The sequence below is a fragment of the Ictalurus punctatus genome, chromosome 3 (genome assembly GCF_001660625.3).
Source record: "Ictalurus punctatus breed USDA103 chromosome 3, Coco_2.0, whole genome shotgun sequence".
Taxonomy (NCBI): domain Eukaryota; kingdom Metazoa; phylum Chordata; class Actinopteri; order Siluriformes; family Ictaluridae; genus Ictalurus; species Ictalurus punctatus.
The window spans coordinates 1,293,828-1,315,998 of NC_030418.2; the positions used below are offsets into that span (position 1 = coordinate 1,293,828).

The 22,171-nt window shown below is 42.2% G+C and overlaps 1 protein-coding gene across 7 annotated transcripts in view; it reads right to left on the reverse strand.

Annotated features, from left to right (window-relative positions):
* syne2b (spectrin repeat containing, nuclear envelope 2b) overlaps positions 1–22,171 on the reverse strand; it is a 101,195-nt gene that overhangs the window by 7,616 nt on the left and 71,408 nt on the right. For all 7 annotated transcript variants that reach the window (XM_047154444.2, XM_047154441.2, XM_047154443.2 and 4 more), the window contains 24 exons: positions 21,906–22,106; positions 21,486–21,659; positions 20,610–20,741; positions 20,235–20,455; positions 19,989–20,109; positions 18,957–19,466; positions 18,435–18,584; positions 18,148–18,315; positions 17,886–18,041; positions 17,645–17,791; positions 17,284–17,454; positions 16,992–17,125; positions 16,681–16,885; positions 14,238–14,420; positions 14,049–14,156; positions 13,398–13,552; positions 13,132–13,279; positions 12,931–13,025; positions 12,613–12,844; positions 12,130–12,324; positions 9,752–9,862; positions 7,923–8,078; positions 6,146–6,304; positions 3,759–3,925 (listed from right to left, as the gene is read on the reverse strand). In XM_047154444.2, coding sequence (XP_047010400.2) covers positions 3,759–3,925; positions 6,146–6,304; positions 7,923–8,078; positions 9,752–9,862; positions 12,130–12,324; positions 12,613–12,844; positions 12,931–13,025; positions 13,132–13,279; positions 13,398–13,552; positions 14,049–14,156; positions 14,238–14,420; positions 16,681–16,885; positions 16,992–17,125; positions 17,284–17,454; positions 17,645–17,791; positions 17,886–18,041; positions 18,148–18,315; positions 18,435–18,584; positions 18,957–19,466; positions 19,989–20,109; positions 20,235–20,455; positions 20,610–20,741; positions 21,486–21,659; positions 21,906–22,106 — 4,199 coding nt within the window. The remainder of the gene's footprint in view (positions 1–3,758; positions 3,926–6,145; positions 6,305–7,922; positions 8,079–9,751; positions 9,863–12,129; positions 12,325–12,612; positions 12,845–12,930; positions 13,026–13,131; positions 13,280–13,397; positions 13,553–14,048; positions 14,157–14,237; positions 14,421–16,680; positions 16,886–16,991; positions 17,126–17,283; positions 17,455–17,644; positions 17,792–17,885; positions 18,042–18,147; positions 18,316–18,434; positions 18,585–18,956; positions 19,467–19,988; positions 20,110–20,234; positions 20,456–20,609; positions 20,742–21,485; positions 21,660–21,905; positions 22,107–22,171) is intronic.

Genomic DNA, 22,171 nt, shown 5'->3' on the forward strand with positions numbered 1-22,171 from the left:
GCCAACTGTTCAGTGTGTGTGTGTGTGTGTGTGTGTGAGAGAGAAAGACTGTGGTGAGCAGATGGCCTTACCACAACATCTGCCTCACTCCAATAATGATGAATAAAGTGTGCTGGACACCCCAGGTTCACAACGGCTGCTCCGCCTCAACCAATAAGAGGAGAGTTTTAAAACACAACAACGAAGCCGATTGGTGGAGAGACACAATGGTGTTAGACAAGAGGACTTACGGGACACGGGGTGGACACAAAAGCCCGAGGCAGCTGCCCGGTGTGTCACAGACATTCACTGTGATTTGAGGTGACAAAAGAAGCCAACAGGAATGAGTCAAGTCCTCTAATCCAAACACACGGGTCAGATATGTCCGGTCTGTACACACTACCACGCAGAGAGGAGTCCAGCGACTCAACAACAAATTCAGAGTAAATCAAACTCTCTCGTAAGCTCGAGTGCTGTAGAGTAGTAAAATAGGACGGGTGGGTTTTGTTTTGTTTCGTTTTCATTTCAGATATGTAGCTCTAACCGACCGACCGACCTGCTTTCACTAGATTACACCGCTGCAGAGAACGATGGGGAAGGACGAGCGTTCGCTCCCGGGTCACGTGCCGCCTCACCCGCTGATCCACAAAGCTACTTTTAACTTCTCTCTGCACCGGGAAAGCCTGCGTTAAGGTCCTACGACTAAAACAAACAAAAAAAAAAACGTGACCAGATTCGTCTGCGCCTCTTTCGGGTAGAGGATCAGCAGGTCACACGTTCGGACGCAGTTCCCCCGGCTGATCCGGGACACACTGCACACTCTTAACTATGAGCAATAGAAGAAGAATTACCCGTCTGAAATACTTCCCTGACTTACCTTTTCCCTCTCTTTGTCCTGCTTTTGTTTGAATGTGTGCGTTCTGTGACCCCGAGTCTCAGAAAGGCGCTATATAAATAGAAGAAATGATCATTTTACATTTTTTGAGTTACTATTTCCTGTAATATGACTCTTATTACACCCCTAATATGAAACCTGCTGGGTTTAATAGTGGTTACATGTTTATTTACAAAGCCCGGTTGTACAGGATTTATGGTGCACTGTGGAAACGAGGACTTGTCTCAGTATCGCATGTGCGATGCTGAACTTCACGTCTCCACGCAATACTGCATAACGGCATGATCACGACTGTACGACAACGTTTAGAAAGCCTTCTGTGACATTTTAAAGGATTAATGATGATCTCCGGCAGACGTTTTCTGTCGTGTTATTACACAAACGAAACGCTCCAAGAGAATTAAGTTGTACTGAGGTTACAAACCTCAGCTCTGAGAGCCCAAGTGTTATAAATAAACAGGATGAAGAAAGAAAGATGGGTGAGGTCTGTTGAGACAGACTTCTACACTGAGCCAAGGCGCAAAAAAAAAAAAAAAGAGCAAGGGTAAAGCTGAGGGAACAATTCAGATCAGCCTCTGGATGTTAAAACTTAATTAAAGTGATTTTAATGGATTGATTTTTTTGTGGTCAGGGTTCTGGTACTTTTCTATTACACGATTGAGGGGCGGTTCCAGTTTGTCCCTCTGGATTCTACAAAGAAACTTTAACTTATAACTTACTCTTTAAATAGTAAAGCAGAAGAAGGACGAGGAGGTTTAATGGTGGTGGTAGACGTTAATGACCCGCTGCACATGTTGGTTATATCACGCTTAATACATGGCCGTACACAAGCCTGTTATATCATGTAGGAAAACTTGATGCAGTGGAACAGCTAAGCTTGAGAACAGCCATTTCAGCTTTTCCTACTGGGTGTGTGTGTACGACGGGGATTAGTCGAGTTAACGTGTTCACTCCTCCCACAGATACGTATTTCTTCCGACACTCTTTCAAAAGTTATACTGAGGACACGATGATGTAGTGTTATAAAGGGATGAACTATTCAAATCGATTCCCTTCTTCCTAACCTTTAGTCGCTAATCCCGACCCTGCACCGTCAGGACAACGCCGCAGCTCACTGACACAGGGAAAGGACTGGGTGACTTAATGAGTTTATGCTTCCACTCTCGATCTGTGTCCTGAGTTGCACCCTGTTCACCAGCTCAGCCAGATGAACATCGCTAATGTCTCAGCTTCATCACCTGACTGTGAGAGAGAGACAGGAGTACAGGTGCATCCCCTCTCACCTGGCCTTGATGAGATAGTATCTATAGTAATAGCAGTAATGGCAGTAATAACAGTAGTAGTAACCATAGTAATAGCTGTAGTAGTAGGCATAGTAGTAACTAGAGTAATAGCAGTAGTAATAAGCATAGTAATAACAGTTGTAGTAGTAGGCATAGTAGTAACCATAGTAATAGGCATAGTAGTAGCAGTAGTAATGGTGTCGTACACCGTACACAAGCCTGTTATATCATGTAGGAAAACTTGATGCAGTGGAACAGCTAAGCTTGACAACAGCCATTTCAGCTTTTCCTACTGGGTGTGTTTGTATGAAGGGGATTAGTCGAGTTAACGTGTTCACTCCTCCCACAGATACACATTTCTTCTGACACATTTTCATTTTCAGTAGCATATAGGGATGAACTTATTCAAAATCATTCCCTACTCCCGAATCCTTAGTCCTATCTAGAAATGAAGCAAGACCTCGGCCAGAGAGTTAAAACTTCGTCACAACTGGGTCTTCCAGCAGGACGACGATCCTAAACACATACGTAAAGTTATTTTAAAGAAACGCTTAAAGACAACAAAACAAAGTGAAAGTACTGGAGTGGAAATCACAAAGCCCTGACCTGAATCCTGTTGTGGGATTAGTTGTGGCCTGAGCAAGAGGCTCACTGACCAAGTTACACCAGTTCTGTCAGGAGCAAAGGGCAAGGATTCCGGCAAAGTATCCCAAGTAGCTTGTGGAAGGCTACGCCAAGGGTTTGATTCAAATTCAAGCATTTAAAAAAAAAAAAAAAAAGCTAATGCGACTAAATACTAACAAGGGGTATGTAAACTTTCGTCCCACTGAAAATCCAATATAGGAAATAAAATCTGAAACAAATTTGCTATTATTTTAAATTAACCATTCTTTTAAAAATGACCTCGTGGAAAAAACAGATACACTACTTGACTTAACACAAGAAACATGTGGAGTTGGGGGAAAAAACGGTGTCTGTAAAAATTGTAGTAATAGCATTAGTCGTAACCATAGTGATAACTGTAGTAGCAGGAGTGGAAATGCTGGTAGTAGTAGTAGTAGGATGAGGAGGTTTAAAGGGTGGTGGTTGTAGTCACTATAGTAGTAGTTGTAATGGTGGTGGTGGTGGTGGTTGTAATACTAGTACTAGGTTTAACGGTGGTAGTATCAGCAGCAATAGTACCAGTAAGTCTACTAGCAGGATTAGCAGTGGTAGTAATGGTGTCGGTGGTAGTAGAAGAAGGACGAGGAGGTTTAATGGTGGTAGTAGACGTTAATGACCCGCTGCACATGTTGGTTATATCACGCTTAATACATGGCCGTACACAAGCCTGTTATATCATGTAGGAAAACTTGATGCAGTGGAACAGCTAACCTTGAGAACAGCCATTTCAGCTTTTCCTACTGTGTGTGTGTGTGTGTGTGTGTGTGTGTGTGTGGATGACGTATAGTATTATATAGGGATAAACTTTTCAAAATGATTCCCTAATCCTTAGTCTCTAATCCCTACCCTGCACAATCAGGACAACTCTGTAGCACAACACAATGTGTGTGTGAGAGAGCGAGAGAGCCTGATCGAGATATAGGCGTGTCCTCTCTCACCTGGCCTCGATGTGGTTGAACAGGTGCTGCCAGCGTTCGTTGATGCCCTTGATCTTGTCATTGATCTCGCTCTCCTTGGTCTTGTTGCTGGCCGTGATGAGCTGCTCTCCCAGCTGCTTCAGGTGAGTCTTGTTCTCACTGAACAGGTTGATCTCCTCCATGCAGTCCTACACAGACAGGGGGACGGAAAAGACGCAAATTCAGCATCGCTTGACTTTTTAGACGGCGTCCTCTGGATTCAACAAAAACCTCGTAGTCCGCTTTGGAACGTTTATAAAAAAAATATTTAAAAAAGTGAAATAGACCCATGAATTACTATGAAAACCGATCAACAGAACACTTCAGCGATGTCGTGTCGTTATGTAGCCTCTAATACGATATTATTATATTGAGGTTTTTGGGAGGAAAAATAACCAATGAATAGGGGGGGGGGGGGGTTATTTTATTTTTTTAAAGTGTACATCTAATGAATGTTTTTTTTCCCTCTTGACTTAAACGAGCTTTTGATGCCAAGTTCTCACTGGGATACAAGCTTCACATGGGCTTTCTCATGACGCTGGCCAAATGCTCCCCTGTGGTGTGGGTCGGGCAAGTGTGAGAATCAAATCCCATCTTGCTTCTTTAACATTTTTTTTTTTTTTTTTTTTAAAGAAGCGTCCACAAAAAAAATGACTGCACTTCATCCTTTTCTTCTACATCATCTGTTATTATTATTATTAGTAGTAGTAGTAGTAGGTTCATACATGTACCATTTCTACTGTAATTGGTGTTCACTTTATTGGCTGTGCTTTTCAATAAACACTGACGAATCAGCATGGTTTTGGTTCGAGGTCAGCAGCATTTACAGGCCTGCTGTTGTTTACTTTCCAAAAGTAAACACGTACCAGTGAAACACATTTCACTTCCACAATGCCTGTTCACTAATCGAGTCAGCAAGCATTCCAAAGCTTCTGACCCGAGTCTGAGGGCAGTGTGTATGTGCATATGTGTGTGTGTGTGTGTGTGTGTGTGTGTGAGAGAAAGAGAGAGAGATTGTGCAAATAACGACGAACCCGGCAGGAGTCCTTGGGGTCTGGTTACACTTTGCTCCTTTTTCATCACAGAAGACAAACCAAGAATGATTTATGCAGAGTTCGTTCATGAACTCACACACACTCTCACACACACATTTTGAAGTAATAGCAATGTGATATTCAGTCAAATATTGCTATAAGCTCTATTTAACTAAAGACAAACTGTTTTAGGAGCGTTTCAGTGTCTCGTACAGACTTGCTGGTGTTTTCCGACTCCTTATGAATCACCTCAGCGCAATCTGGGGGCGTGGCCTCGAGTTTGAAGGTGGAATTGTAAATAAACCGGTAGCTATAAGCCACCACTGCCTATTAGCTTCAGTATACCCTGGTATATGATGACAGAATAACCAAAATTCTGACACTAAACAAGGCTCGGCTCGACAGACTAAAATTAGGCTTAAGGTTAGTTACGACTCCGTAATTACTACGTAGTTAACAACTCCAAATGTAATTACTGAGTAATTAACTAATATTCCTCAGTAGTTAATAGTAATAACTATTAGTGAGTGTTGATGAAGGGCTCTTCATTTATTCCTGCTTAGTGCATGCACACTCGGTTATCAGATACATTGTTCTAAATTGTTACCCGACGTGTACATTATTACTCCCTTACATTTAGGTTATTAACCCCTTGCTCCCTTCTATACACCAAAAAGAAACGACACATAAACTGTGTACTCTCCGTAATAGTTCATGCTGATTTTCTAGTAGGACTGACTGAAAAACATAAATGAATAAAAAAAAGAAACACAGCGTACAGTCTCTATTTTAAAAAAGGGGGCATTTTTTCCCCGATGATTAAACGTATCAAAGGGCCAAAGTGGACATGGACCTCTGAGGGTTAATAGAGTCCATCTGATCCTCAGTGCTACATTACTACATTGCACTGTTCTCAGTTACTATCGTCAGTTTCTCTCGTTAGACCTTGAGCATTTAAATAAAAACATCACTCTGTCCCCGTGCCCCAGAAATAAATCGGACGTTTACGTTTCAGGCAGCGAGGCGCTGGAACAGGCCGAGTACATTAGATAGTAGATCTCGAGAAGGAAATGAAAGCTTAATAAGGCTTTTAGGAATTAATGTCCATGTGAACAGTAATTAATCAGTAGTTACTACTGAACTACTCCAGCCATGCTTACTGAATAATTAACTAGTATTCCTTAGTAATTAATAGTAAGCCATGTGTTCTTCATCTGAAGAGCTATTATTCTGATCCTGCTTATTACATTTTGGTTTCATTACCCCCTCAAGGCGGCGCGTGTGTGTCTTTAGGACCGTAGTGTGAATGTGTTTAAGACCGGAGCGTCTATTTACCTTCTTCAGCTTCTCCACCATCTCCTCGATGCTGAGCTCGGCACTGTGCGCCATCTTGTTCTCCATCTGCGTAAGCCACTCACACAGCTCCTTGTTCTTCTCATTGAAGATGATCCACGCATTCAGCCGGTCAGCGATCTCCTGTTTACGCAGCGAGACCTGCACACACACACGCACGCACAGATTTTTCTATTAGTACCTTCATTAGGGCTGGACAATACGAAGGTATGATTATTGCGATATATTAGCATCATGATACGTTCTTCTTCACCGTATTACGGATGTTGTCAGGTGTTTCTTTCTCTTTCAATCTGTTATTGTATTTGAACATCTTGTAAAACAGTGGTGCTTTCATTAGCGAAAACTTGGCGAAAGTAAATCTCTAAAGTTTGCAATTATAAGATCCTGAGCCTTAGAGACTTCATTTTTTTCACCCTCGATGAGGTCGAAGCACATCCCAATTTATTTATTTATTTATTTATTTATGATACTTTTACTCAGTATTTTGCAGTAAAACCTCCACAACTTCAGTGGGAGGAAAATAAGATATTTATAACCAGCACATCAGCACATCATAAAATATCGCCCAGCCCTAATCTTCATATGGTATTTCCACCGGTGTGTGTGTGTGTGTGTAGCTGTATAATGCTATATCTGAGCCTGAGCTAATACAAAAAAAAATATTATTATGATTTTTTTTTAAGTATCACACTTGATATGCTTTCTAATCTCAGTGCTCTTAACAGTTTATAATTAGGACTCGATTCTAAAATTTATGAATCATTCTGATATATGTGTGTGTGTGTAATTGCTCACTTGCTCAAGCGCCTCTTTAAATTGAATCACTCATCTGTGCACCTCAAGACATTCGACATTTTGTCTTTAGAGTAAAATCGCCTCTTTCGGTTTATCTTCCAGACAAACGCCTCCACGTGGAGCATTTACTCCTATCCTTATAAGTTTCAACAACACCGAAACTCCAAAGCGCTACATCAATACACCACTTTCAAACTTGTTTGTGTGTGTGTTGCCTAGCAACGCCCCCCCCCCCCCACACACACACACACGCGCACGCTCACACACTTCGGTGTGCAGCGGCGACTCAGAGTGTGTGATTTCCTACACAAAAGGGCTGTGAACTCCTGCCCCTATTCATCCCTCTCTCCTACTTTATGAGTCTTTCTAACTCTCTCCGTACCATCTGTTCGTCCATTGCGATGCTAATGACTCCTCCCCCTCGCCGTCGGGCCCCAAACACACAACCTGCCGTGTCTCTCGATAACTCAAATCTATTCGTAGCAAAAAGTTATGAATTTTTGTGCATTTTTTTGTGCTTATGAGAAAAGTTAGACTTGGAAAGAACAGGGGGGGGGGGGGGGGGGGGGGGTGAAATGTTTTTGATGTGTATAATAAAAATAGAAAATAAAAAATTCTCCTCAGCTATAATGAGTTGAGGCTTAGAGCACACACACACTTCATCAAAAAGTTATCTAACATGCATTCCATTGTTTCCAAGGCAAAAGAAAATCATGGCCTGCATCTCCTTTTCTCTGTAACATCTATCATCTTCCTCATGCAGTTACACACACACACACACACACACACACGAACAAGTCCTGTCATGTTGTAGTCCTGTGTATCCCCCCATTTTAGACATGAGAGAGATTAGTGAGACATACAGAGAGAGATGGATGTAAATTTAACTGTGCCGTAAGCCACAGTGTGTGTGTGTGTGTGTGTGTGTGTGTGTGTGTGTGTGTGTGTGTGCATGTCTCACCTTAAGGCACAGTTCCTCCCACTGGCTGTGCAGATGCTCCTCTTGCTCCTGTAGCATCAGCACGTCCTCGGTGATGATGTACTGAGACACGTCCGTCTTCATGCTGCTCGCTTCACACAGACTCACAGCCCAGTCCTCCAGAGAGTCCTGCAGCTCCTGCATAACATCACACACCACTTAGCTCGGGCAACAACTTGCGTCCACGCTCGATCGGGCTCTCTCTCGCACTCACTCACTCACACTCTTTCACACGGACTCACTGCTGCCGGCCCTCTCTCGCTAATCCCCTCCTCCATCACTCTGCCTCTCTCTCTCTCTCTCTCTCTCTCTCTCAGGATTAAAGGTTCCCAGACAGTTGGGGGAGGAGAACAGTACTGAGACAGCAAGAGATTAGCGTGCTATATTTATATACATATATAAAATTAGGGCCTGGTGGGATGACGACTTTATGGCTGACCTGAGACCAGTGTTGCATTTCTGCTCACTCTGGTTAAGACTGTGACACCTGATGAAACTGGTCCTGAATCAGTTTACAGTTCATAAAAAGTTTCTAAAGTGTGCAAATTTTAATTACGACAAAATACAAATGCTGAGCCGTCGATTGATTTGAAGCCTTCTTTTCATTCAGCTATAGAAGGAATTATAGCGTTGTCTCACCAGCTAACATTTATCCATTGTTTAACATTTTCGAAGCACGTTACTGCTAGTTACTAAACCTGCTTCGGCTTTAGATACAAAGCACCGCAGCGAGACAGGAAGGAGGGTCAGATTTTATCAGCTGTTCCACCAGCCCAGCTGATTTTAACAGACTGACTTACTAACCCTCCACACACACACACACACACACACACACACACACCAATCGTCTGAGCTTCACAGTTCCCCTTTATACTCATATGACTTCTCAGCAGGTAAATCAAATTCACACCCTTTACCCCAAATGTTCTGGAGCTATGACGCTAAAGTATCTAAGCAATTCATAAATAACATCTTTTCAGTATATACAGGCCCAGATCTTCTCAAACAGGGGTCAGAGAGAATGCAGATAAAACTCAATTACAGACGAGTATAATAGGGTTTAATAGGAAAGGGCATTCGTGTGAATACTGTAAATTTATATCTAAAAAAATCCGGCGTCACCCGCAAGAGTTCCTTGTTGCTGTTGTCTGCCACCTCCTCGTTGTTCCTAATCACTGTCACCTCTGAATTGCTCACTAGGGATCTTAATCTACATCTAGATTTCTGCAAAGCTGCTTGCACTACACAAAACACAGCGTTTAATTCAGTCACTAAGGCAAACTTCAAACCCATGGATGCTGCATCTGTTAATATCTTAACGTCACTCATAGTCGCACAAAAAGTAAAAAAAAAATAGCTAGTTAGCCTAAATAAACACCTACGTTCCCTCTAAAAACAAACATCACACTAGGATGGCCTTTATACTCGCCCCAAATGCCTAAAATCTCTCAGTTTTAAGTTAAAAGTATGACTTTTCCCACATCCAGCTTTGGTATGCGGGGCCTAAGGAGGAACCGATGTGCTGAAAGATTATTATACGATTAAACGTTGGCTCATTAGTTAGTTAAGAACTTCCTGGATAATGTTCACTATCTGGTTGTGTGAAGAAATGTCTTGTTTGGTGGGGAAAAGAAAAGAAAAAAAGTGTAATAAGGAGAAAAGCGTCCAGGACGGCCACCTCGATAACCTTCCAAAATCCTCATAGCTCCAGTGTAAAAAGCAAACTTCAGACACCGGACACATCTGGAGTTCGGTGCGTACGTTTTTAATATCAATAAAAAAGATATGCTTTTTATTTACTATTTAATTACCTTGATCAGCACTTCCTCCATCTCCTGGATCGGCTGCTTTTCCAGTCTGACCTTGAGTTCCTCCAGACGCTGTGCCAGATCGGCTAGCCGGCTCGTACAGCTCTCCCACGTCTGAGACACAGACAGGGTCAGTACGACACGCATTTAAAAATAAATAAATAAATAAAGATCATGTAGTCGTGGTATAGAAAGGGTCAAAGCACAGGCAGACACAATGTGTGTGTGTGTGTGGGGGGGGGGGGGGGGGGGGGGATCCATAATCCAAGGTCTAAACTCAGGGTATCAGAGTGAACACCATAAACACAACTAAAAAAAAAAAAACACAGGGAGAGAGTTTGGACCGAGGCAAAAAAGACAAACCAAGCTAAACCACAGAGCACGTGACCACACGCTAACGAGGATTACACCACGCTCCGTTTGAATCCTCAAATCTGATCGCTCCAAAGGTGTTACGAAGTTATAAAGTGATTAAAAAGTGCACGTGTTGTTCCTTCATCATTTCATAATTAATATTTCTCACTTGCTGCAGTCACTGGAGGGTTTTTCATAACCTGCCTTCTCAGAAATCTGCTTGTAGACGTTGACAGCTTCCTTTTTCTGCCCAGTTCAGGTATTTCATACATTTTCTGCCCCTAGCCAGTTCAGGTATTTCATGTGTTCCAGCTCAAGCGCACCTTCTGCAGCTAATGAAGCCCTTGATTAGTTGCGTCAGGCGTGCTTGAGACAACACCTGTTCTGCATATTTGAGCTGTCGTGAGGGACTCTATTCGGGGGGTCATTATAAGTTGCATTTTCAGTTGAATTTGGGGAAACCACGTGAAGATTTCGTCGTGTTGAACTATTTCAGTCGCTTTTGTTTGATGTGTTCATCGCAAACAGCTGAAAGTCTGTACGTTTTGACAATAAAACTGATTTGCAATGTGGGTCGAATCATTTCGATTGCAACTGTACTTTTTTTTTTTTTTTTTTTAATCTACAAATACAAAAAAAAAAATCGTCGCACATCTTTAGAAGATTATTATACAGCAAATCTAAGATTAAACCCATTTCTAGACATTTTCACTCATTTCAAGCTTAAAAATGGCCTGTTCTTGGGGCAGACATTTTTTTGTTATATGAAGCATTTATTTCTGCTTAATAGAACAAAACAATTTTTGGACTAAAATTAGAAACAACATCTATAAATAGGCTTAATGAGCTTAGATCTGTTGCATCATAATGTAAGAAAGATGAAAGAAATATTAACTAAAAGTGACTTTAGTTACAAGGATATACGCACACCTGTCAGCCAATCAGAAAGAAGGATCAGTTGTGGCTGGGGTTCATATAGATTATACACTATAATAAGTATATAAATCATTACTTTTGTCATTTGTTTTTCCGACGCATTACTACAGGAGATTGATAATGTAGTAAGCTACGCTGTTGTAGAATGCTGGATTGAGATTTTCCATGTCTGACCTCATCAGAGGTCGGATAAACGGCAGGAGAGATTACCCCTAATCTGGTGATCTAATTTCTCAGAAATCTGCTCTCTATAAGCTGTTGACTGGAAATATTGGTGTCTTTATTTGGCATACAGCTACTAGAGCTTTCCAGGGAAAGAGACACTTGAGATACTGAAAAACATTTGCATCCCACGTTTCACTCCTGAGTTTGTGTAAATTTAACACGAACCTCAACTGGCTGGCTTCAAATGATATAACCGATGATGAGTTACTATGATTTACAAGTATAAATCCAAACAAAGCGAGTCGAGACGCGCTGCAGCGGCACAAGCCGAGCTTAGGAGGAGCTCTTTCGCCGTTTAGTCGTCAGTTTGTCATTTTCAGCTCTCTGAGACATTGCCTTTTATGGTGTTTTTGGGGGCGTGTCTAAATGTGAATCAGCTGATCTGTGAATATGCTTAATGACTTACGGTTGATTGGCATTGAACATGCAGTACACACACGAGCACAAAGACTATCGGCACAACTTTAACTTTATTAAATGATCGATAATTAAATGACCCCCGATGATTGGGAACACTCGGCCCACAGTGGGTCATCGTAGCATGAGCGTTGGATATATATTTAATAAAGCAATAGTGGAGGATTTTTGAAAGGATTATGTCAAAACCTGTGTAAGAAATGTTTTTCTGAAGTATGTTGTTTTGTAGGAACAACCCTTAATTATCATAAAGTCTGTTTTTGACTGTAGACCATGTACTTATCCTAAAGTTATTATTTTGTCTTTAGTAGCATCACATTCATAAAGGACTGAGAAATTTCCTACAAAGTGTACACCTGACATTTTAGCAGCTGTATTTCCTGCATTTACCTCCGACACGAACGCGGACGTGAAGGCTTTTCAGCTCAAGTGCTGTTAGTTTTGCCCACCTTGATGACGCCGACAGTGAGAGTCCTCCTTTTACCCAGCATGCACTGGGAGCGCTCCCAGTCCTCCTGCAGGGTGGCGAGGTCCGTCTGTAGCCTCGTCTGCGTTTCCTCATCGCTGACGGAGAAGAGCTGACGACCCACGTCCAACAGGAGCAGGTAGGAGGAGTGGGACCTTTGGAAGAGAAGGTCGGTGTGCTGGAGAGAGAGAGAGAGAGGGAGGGTAAAATATATATGTACACACAGGGGGAAAGAGAGAGACCGAAAAACAATTAGCCATGACGAGACAGAGAAAGACCAAAGATGACAGATAAGATGTAGAGTGAAGTAAACAAGTCAACATTCAAAAAGAGAAAACAAAAAAGAAAGATAAAATCATGTGAACATGGGGAGAGAGAGAGAAGTCAATGCGAACTTATTAAACAGCACGACTAATGAATGTGGTTATAAATATAGGACTCGTGGTGGTCTAATACACACACACACCTCAAGCTGTTTGAGCGAGCGGCGGAGCTGTGTCACGCTGTAGTGCGTGAGGCTGGCCGGAGACAGGAGTGTGTGCGCGAGTGTGAGCAGTGTGTTGAGTTTGCGCAGTGTGTGTGTGTAAAGGTGCCAGTGGCGTATCAGCCCGTCCACCAGGGTGCGCCGCTGAGCCGCTCTCTGTACAGCGCCCTGCCAGTGCTCTCTGAGCTGAGCCAGCTTCAACAGGAAATCACTCCTGAACACACACACACAGATGATTTGTACACAAAACAGAACAATTCCTCTTCATCACTGTCTTATTATTATTATTATTATTATTACCTGTCCTCCACCTCTCCCCTCTGTAACAGGTGCAGAGCCTCTGTGATCACCGAGTGTAGAATCTGATGGCCGAGAGACAGCTCGGCCTGGAACCTCTGAGAGAGAGAGAGGTAGCGGGTTAATCGTTAGGGTTAGGAGTGTGTATCTCACCTTCTGAGACAACATGATCCAGCACTCCGTGTGTTTGTGTGTGTGTCGTACCTGGTGTGTGCGTAGCTGCTCTCGGAGACCGGGGTAAGTGGATGCTATCTCTCCCGCTAGACTGTCCTCCATCCTCTGCAGGAACGACATCCACGTCTCACACCTCTCCTCAAACACCTGCTGCTGGAGAGACACGCCCTGCAGCTCACTACACACACACACACACACACACGGTAGGACATAGAAGAAACAGTAGGACATACATACATTAGAAACAGTAGGACATACACGTGCGTAGAGCCGGACAGAAAACTCTAGCCTCTAACCTGCATCTATCCTGAGCGTGTGCAGACGCCTGAGCCCACTTCCTGTTCAGGCTCTGCAGTCTTCGGGTCACGGGGTCACTCAGGGTCAACCTGTAACCGAGTTCATTCAGCATCTCCACATCAGCCGAGCAACGGCTCAACTCCAGCGGATCAGACTGCAGAGAAACACACACCGAACACCACTTACTTATTTACGTTAAACATAATAAATAAACATAATAAATAATTAACAATTAGAAATGAAGGTAATTTCCCCCCCTATTCAAGACATGAAACTAATAAATAAATAAATAAATAAATACATAAAACTAACGGGACAAAAATACGCCTAATAAAAACAATTATTCATATTTTTAAGTGCAAAAAATGAGTAAACTGAGAAAATTAATATTACTGTTGTATGTTATTTAAAATATCATTTTTAATAGATACAGAAACGTAAAATAATAAAAATTTTAAGAAAGACAAACGAAATGAAACTAATCCTAATTTTAAAATGTCATTAAACGTAACGAGAACGATATAAATAAATCTTACTCGGAAAACTGAAAGTGAAAAGAATAAAACCTATTACAAATAAAAACATGTAGAAGAAAGATTTAAAATAATTTTTCTTATTAACATTCTTCTTCGTGTGTGTGTGTGTCTGACCTTTGATACGTCCGTGTCTGCGAGTCTCTGGCGGCTCGTCCACTCCTTTAAGTGCGTCTCTAGCGATTCCAGAAGCTGCTCGAACTCCTGAAGCTGCCTGACGTCCTCCTACACACACACGACTCGGACTTTAGTCCCCTACACTGCTTCATTTAACCCCGTCACACACATTTACTTCACACCTCGTACCTGCACCTCTCCCAGCTTCCTCTTCACGGCCTGCTCGAACTGATGAAGCCCACGTATCAGCATCCGACACTCTGACTGGACGAAGGCGGCTGCCGTCGGCTCCGTCTGTCCGATCAGCTCTCTGGAAGCCTCGAGCGCTCGTTCCGAGTCCGTCCGGAGAGTGTGTGTGTTCTCCAGTAGGTCCTGAACATCAGGTTGAGAGTCGTGGTCAACAGTGAAATGCGACTGGGCCATGTGACGAAATAATACTGAGACTGTGATAAAGTATGTGCAATGTGGGTATAACCTAATATAATATTATATGTACTGAATCACTTTATTTATGTCTTTAAAATGGATTTCTGTACAAGTATGAACGTAAGAACTGGAGCATCACTGCTCTTTTATTCAACTTCTGCTAGAATTTTACTAATAAATTCATTGTGAGTGCACAATTATAATGGACTGTTTATGTGTTTATCATAAACTTGGATAAAAACATTTTGTAAATGTTCATTTACACTAAAGCTACGTGGAACCCGCCATCATTTTAAACAGCAGCACAGGACTATCAGTGTTGCCATGACAGCAAGAGTACCGAAGGCATTTGATTAGCATGCTAGCTGACTTTCCGGTCGACTTACTTATCTCACACACTTGCCGTTTCCCCCTCATTAGCCAGTGCATGTTTTACATGTAGTACTAAAACAAAAGACGTTTTATTTCAGGTTTTTTGGTCAATAATAATTTTTTTTTTAAAAAAAAAGCTTCAACGTTTCAGACACGCGAGTGACTGCACGCGCACGGAAGCGGGAAAATTCAAAATGGAGGACAGAAAGTCGGTGGAGAAAATAGTTTCATTAGGGGGCGAATACACGGAGGTTCACGAGTATCAGAGATACTTCAACGCGGAACACAAACCTTCCTCGACACGCTCACGATAAATACCAAGAAACGAGTTTAATATCAGCTTTTCCGCTAAAGTTTGATAGATATTCTAGCTAATTAGCCTCTACATCCTTGCTCCGTTAACAGGGCGCGCGTCACGTGACCACGAGGGAGGGGGGAGGTTATCGTTCCCTAAAAACAAATAATAATAATAAAAAACTTTAGGAGAACTTTTACTTTTCTTTTTAAAAATCAGTTTATATTGCAATAATAATAATAAAGAGAGTAATTAAAATACATTGTATACGAAACAAAATCTTTCGAAATTAAAGGTTGTTATGGTAACACGGTGCATCACCTGACCACAAAGAGCGAAAAGTATATTTACTTTTCATTCAAAATGAAATCTTTACAATTATGAGAATTAATGAAGAAATTGTTCATTTTAAAAATATATTTTATTCATTAAAATCATCTTTTTAAAAAATAAACCACTGTGGTTATCATGGTAACAATGTGCTCATCACACGACCACCATCACTGTTTGTTATTAGAAATATTATCAACATCGTCGCAAATTATTCTACTCTAAACAAATACTGAAAGTCCACACAGAAATTTAAGATCGATAAATACATTTTCAATAAAGGGGTGGGTAGAAAGAATTCAGCCCCAGAGTCTTCTTCAGACCATTCGGTGTATTTTTATTTTTAACGACTGCTTCTTCTTCTTCTATTTGTTTTAATGGCGGTTGGCAAACCACTAAAGGTGCCACATTACCGCCACCTACTGGACTGGAGTGTGGGCCGTAGATTGGCAGGAAAATCAATCAATCAATTAATTAAATAAAATAAAAATAAAAAAAACTAATAATAATAATAACACCAAAACAATAATACATAAATACAAGAAAATAAAGAGATAAATAACTATATACTAGATATTCCTACTAGATTACTTAAGTCTCTCACTTATTCCAGCATTTTTTAGATAGTTTAATAGGGGGCGGTGCATTTTCCCAGATGTTTTCCCCAGTAAGTTCTCTAGTGTCATGTTTTGTTTTCCAATCTGCATCTCTAGCTCCAGTTCTTTCCTCCTCATACCTTTTGCAGTCTAACAGAATGTGTTTTACCGTCTCTTGCTGTTTGCATTGTTCAACAGCAATCTAGTTTAAGACGTCTGTGGACTACTGGCAATGTTTCCGATTGTGAAAGTAATCTGAGCGAAAGGTAGAAAATGGTAATCTCTGTGAAACGGCCACGCATTTGGCATCACATTTACAGGAAGTTGTAATAGTTTGAACCATCTCAGTCAAAAAGGGAACACATTACAATATGTTTTGCATACAGATCATAAGAGTGGTGATATGAGTGGGTAGACAGGGTTCAGTCTCGCACGTGCTTTGTTATTCCTTTTGCTTTATCTCTTAGAATTCACATGGAAATTATTAGCCTATTTAACAGATTATTAATCTGATTAGATTACATTACATTTAGATTACAAAAGCAAAAATGTGTTCGACTACACTTGAGGCGAATGGAATATTGCGTACAGGCTGTTTCTTGACATGACTCACGTGTAAACGCTGTACACAGGTCGCGAGGGTTTCCGTGTCGTGGTGGTGCTCGGACGCCGTCTTCGAGACGTCACGGAGTCGATCCTTCTCCTGTTGTAGCTTCTCTGAGCAGGAAGACAACAAATCCGAGTACCGTTTCCATGCCTGCAGCAGAGAGTGTAACCTCACTGAGGTGTGTGTGAGATCTTGCTTCACCTCAGACCACCTGGATAACAATACATACACACACACGCGCGTGCACTGTATGAGCTTCATGGTTCTTTGGTTTAGTGTGGGTTTGTTTTTCAGGTAATCAGTGACATCAGACTGACCGTAATCTCTCCTTCTCCAGCTGTTCAGATAATAAGTGGGAGGTGCCTGTATGGATCCAACCATTAAGACTGGAGAATGCCTGGTTAAGCTCCTCCCACTTTGTGTCTACTTCCTCAGATTCGGATTGCAATGCCTGAGAAATACAATTAGCCATTTGACATAGTCACAATGAAAGTGTATAGATGTGTAACCCAATCGTTTATAAATGAAAGCAGGGTCCAAAAATCTTATTTTACAGAATGTAAAATAATTTGCGCACTGATGTTGACCATTTAATTGTAAATAAAGTACCTGTAGCTTATCGATGCTCTTCTGGAGCGCTGTGAAGGAGGTGTGAGGGGCGTGGCAACGTACAAGGGATTGACATATTTCCAAGGTGCTTTGAGCAACTTGACTCCGCCCACTTTCGAACGCCGCCCACAAATCCCCTGCGTGCTGCAGAGTTTGTTTCAGAGCGCAGTTCTGCAGTAAATAAATAACATTAGCCTTGAAAATTTTAAATGAGAAATTAATATTTCAACTGCACATAATAATTCGTAAATAAAAAGCCATTAATAGTAAAAAAGTAGTGGATGCTGTTTGACCAATCAGAATTTAATCATGCTGCGCTATAATAGCTATTATACGGTAATGTTCTGTGACGTGTGTGTACCTGCTCGGTTAAAGCGGTTAATGCCTGGGAGGTGGTGTTAACGTGACTGATGAAGCCTGTCTCTGTGTGTTCTTCATCGTCGCTCAGCCTCGTCTTCCTCAACTCGTTCAGCTTAGCGGTCTTGGCCTTTAGCTCCTCCTCCAATTCCTGAGAAAGGGAAAACGGAAGAGATAAAATATATAACGCAACAGAGCACTCGGGCCGCAGCAGAGGAGCAGCAAATCCGTAACTATGCTCTGACCTCGCAATCTTTCAGGTGCTTTTCTGCTGCGCTTTGACTGACGGGCCTCTCAGCCAGTCGCATCCATGCCTCGTGACCTTTGACCCAGGCACGCAGGAGTCGCAGTTTGCCGTCTCGATCTGCGCAGACGCTCAGCCGCTGCTCGACGTACCGCGTCTACGAGAAATATGCGGGTTTTACGCTCTCACATCTTTACGTGTGTACTTGCGTAAGTGTGTATGAGAGGAAGAATGTGTGTGTGTGTGTGTGTGTGTGTGTTTACCTGTGTGTAGAGGTGTGTTTGCAGCGTGGTCCAGCGCAGGTTCATCTCCCCGAGCTGTTCGGCGAATGCTGTGTTTTTGTACCTGAGGTACGGCTCGGTGTGTTTCAGCAGCGTCCGGTTCAGGAAGTCCACTGACATCTGCACACACACCTGTGATCGTTTCAGCTTCTACACAAACACACACACAATTACTTGTTAATGCAGAAACAATAATGTATGAATTAAATGAATTAAGTAAAAACGAATTACTCAGAATCCAGAATCCAGTAAAATGCCAGTGTGTGTACCTTGTACGTGTCGAGTTGGTGCGTGAGCTGTGCTGCTGTGTTTGAGGACCGAACGTTTTTCTCTGCATCCTGCAGGCTTCCTTCAGCTCCACTGATCCATTTGCACACCTCTGAGAGCAGGGACTGAGGACACACACTCTCCACCACGCGCTAGAGAGAGAGAGAGAGAGAGAGACAATCATTGTGAAATACGGAGAGAGAATCACAAAACTCCAGTGTAGAGATACAGAAGGATAAAAAGAGATGAGCGGGGAATACAATTTCAGTTTGATTTAATTCAACTGCATCGTGTCAGTTTAAAATTCTAATAAAAGTGTGAACATTTAGATTCGCACAGATTTTAAACCCAGGTTGAAGAGGCACATTGCGGAAGGAGAAAAGGGTCAGAATCTGGGTGGATGTGACAGCGGGGTGTTCGAGACGTTAATGATGTTTTGAGAAATGGGATTAATAAATAAAAGCATATTGTGACGTTTGGAAGGAGACATACGGCAAAAAACACTGGTGTTTTTTTTTTTTTACCTGATGTAGCTTCTGTTGTACTGCAGCGATGTCGGCGTGCAGCTCCACCCAGCTATTCTCCACCTCAGTCAGGTGATCTTTCAGAGCGAGCAGGACAGGAGGCAACGCCGTCACCTGGACCATATTGCTGGCATCCTCTGACGTCTCCGCGGAAGCGTTTCCATTCGGAGGAACGTCAGACGAGCTGCTGGCTTCAAACATTTCGTCAGGAGACTCATCCTGGACGTTAGCATCGCCCCCATTCCACAGGTCCGAGCGTGTGCTTTCAGGAGGGAGAGCTTCGTTGTTCGAGGAATCTTCTTCCTTAACTTCGGCACCGGGATCATCCTTAACTGAAGAAGCATCTCCGCGGGTGGCCTTCTCTTCTGACTGCGAGTTATGATGAGTGGATCCGGATGATGGCATGTGTGTGTCTGCGTGTTCTCTCTCGCTTAGCACCAGGATCTCAGTGCTGGCGCTGATCACCGAAGCCTTCAGCGCTGATTTTACCTCCATCTCTTTACACAGCTCCTGAAAACAACAAGATCGAGTTCATGGATGTCAGCAGGGACGAGTGGCAATTTTTTCCCACTAATTAATTTTCTGACACAGACAGACATAGACAAACGCAAAGAAGTAAAAGAAGAGTTTAATTTCTATTGTCCATGTGGTCAAGGTTGATACGGATTTTAAGAAGTAATTAGTAATGATTAATGCAATTACTTTACAAACAGAAAAAAATTAGACGGTAATTCAAATAAAATGTTGCCGATATAATTAGTCATTAGTAATTCATTAACTCGTGCAACACTGCTCCTGGGGGTGGTTTCATATTAATGAACGGGTTGACAGAAAGATAGGAGTGTTGATGAAAACATACACTGTTTTTAATTCCATCATTTTATCACAAACTTTTATGAGTTTGGTTAAGTTACACAGAAATAATAAGCGGCACTATTTTTTTTTTTTTACTGACAACAGCTCCGCCCACTGGTTTCCTATTGTCTCACGATTACAGTCATGAATTTGCATGTCAAAGCGGTATGAACTCACTATAAACTCGTTGAGGTCAGAGATGACTTGCCCAGAGGTGGTCATGTGACCTTTCCAGCCGTTCAGACGTTCTCTGGCTTTGTTCATCCACTCCGTCGTCGCTGTGGAGTCACGACGATACCTGTGGAGGGTATTCTCTCCATCATCCACTCTTTCAGTTTTACCGCCGTCGTCTACTTACATTTTTTTGTACTTCTAATCTAAAAATTATTACGAACTGTATTTAAGACATTTGTCTAGTTTTACCTCTTCCAGAGTTTTATCAGGTGGTGGGCGGAGTCTCGTCCGTTTTCCATTTTCCTTCGCAGAGCAGCTAAACGCCGTTTAAGCCTCAGATTAGCCACGCCCACTCTGCACACAAGACCATCCATCGAGTGACCGGACACGCCCACCTTCCGCAATCTGCTGGCCTGATCTAAAACCAGACCGATCTGCGCACCATTCGCCTCCAGAGTCGCCTGCAGTGTCTGACAGAAAGGAAATGTTTTGAAAAAACTGGACTATTTGCAATATATATCGTAATAATGATATGCATCATGGACACTCTTTGAGATATTATATTTATGTAATAAGTACTGTGCGAGAGTTATCGCTACACTTTGGCTGTTCAACTCGACGTACTTCATAGGTCGAGAGACTCCTCTGTAGCGCCTCCTCCGTTTGCTCCTCCGAGTGCATGCTGGGAAGCCGATGTTCCAGACCTTGGAGAAGGTTCTCCAACCAGGACTGACCCTCCTCCCACTGAGTCCACACCTTAAACATACACGTTATTAACACTTAACACCACAACGCTGCTGATTTCTCGATTCTAACTGCACCTCTGAAAGTAGCGCAGCTTCAAATCACAGGTTTATAATAAAGCGCCCGTTCCAAAACGTTATCCTTTTTTAAAAAAAAAAAAAATATATATATATATATATACAGTATCGAACTGTATGCTGGATGCTCAATGTAAACAAATAAAAAAAAATATATATATATATATATAAAGAGTCTGTGTGTTATGATTTATTTCACATCTGTGGAAAGAGTCTCAAATGTCAGTGCTTTGTAACATCCAGAGATAAAGCTGTTACTCTGAGTTGGTGAGGGAACGACGGTTTATAGCTGCTATAACGTAAGCGAGAACGGGTACTGACTTGTCCCGTGGGCTGTAAATTATAAACTAGGTGAGGAGCGATATGACAAAACTATCGTATCACGACTCTCGAAGCCATTTCTACAGTGTGCTGTATGCATCACAATGTGTTGCATTCGATCACTTATTTAATACCTGCAAACATTTTTATATTGTTTATATATTAAAAAAAACAAATATGTTTATCCCCGTATAGCCATAAAAATGTTCACTATATTATAATTTAATAAAAAGATATCATGATATCCACAATATCTCCAGTAACTACAAAGGAAATAAATACATTTTTGGCAAATCGCTGTGGTGTAAGTGGAGCAAAACACTTCGTGATGTGATGTTACAGGTGTGTGTGCTCCTACCTGTAGTGTCACCTGCAAAGCAGTTCCAGTCTTCTGAGCCTGACACTGAAGCTCATCCACCTGATCCTCTACCTCTGACAAAGCAGTGCCCCACCTACAGAGGGCGCCATCGGGCATCCGGGCAGTCAGACGCTGCAGAGCTTGCAGGTGAGAGTCCAGAGACAGGAAGAACTTCTGCAAATATAGAGGAGATATAACATTTATTATATCCTCTCTGACCCTGTCCTACTGAACATTATATTCTATACACCATCTGTCCTGCCCTTTACTTCCCTTATATGGTCAATGTTTCCTGTTTTTGCTGTCATTTGTCATAAATGCTCTTCAAGCCTGTCTGTCTGTCTGTCTGTCTGACAGGGTTGCATGTATATATAATGCAGTAATCATCCATCCATCCATCTCTAACATTAGTTGCATCACCGTGTGTGTGCTGAGGAGTGTGTGTAGCTGTTCCGTGGTGTGCGGCTCCAGTTGTGTGGTGTGTGTGAGTCTCTGTTTGCCGAGCTCCAGCAGGTCCTGCAGTCCTTTCAGTACGCGCTCACACTGCTGCTGCTGCTCCACACTGCACTGCAGATCAGCAGCACGCTGACCCACACCGCCGTACACGCTGTCCAACACACTCTACACACACAAAGAGAGAGAGAGTGTTACAAACACACACCACCGTACACACTGTCCAACACACT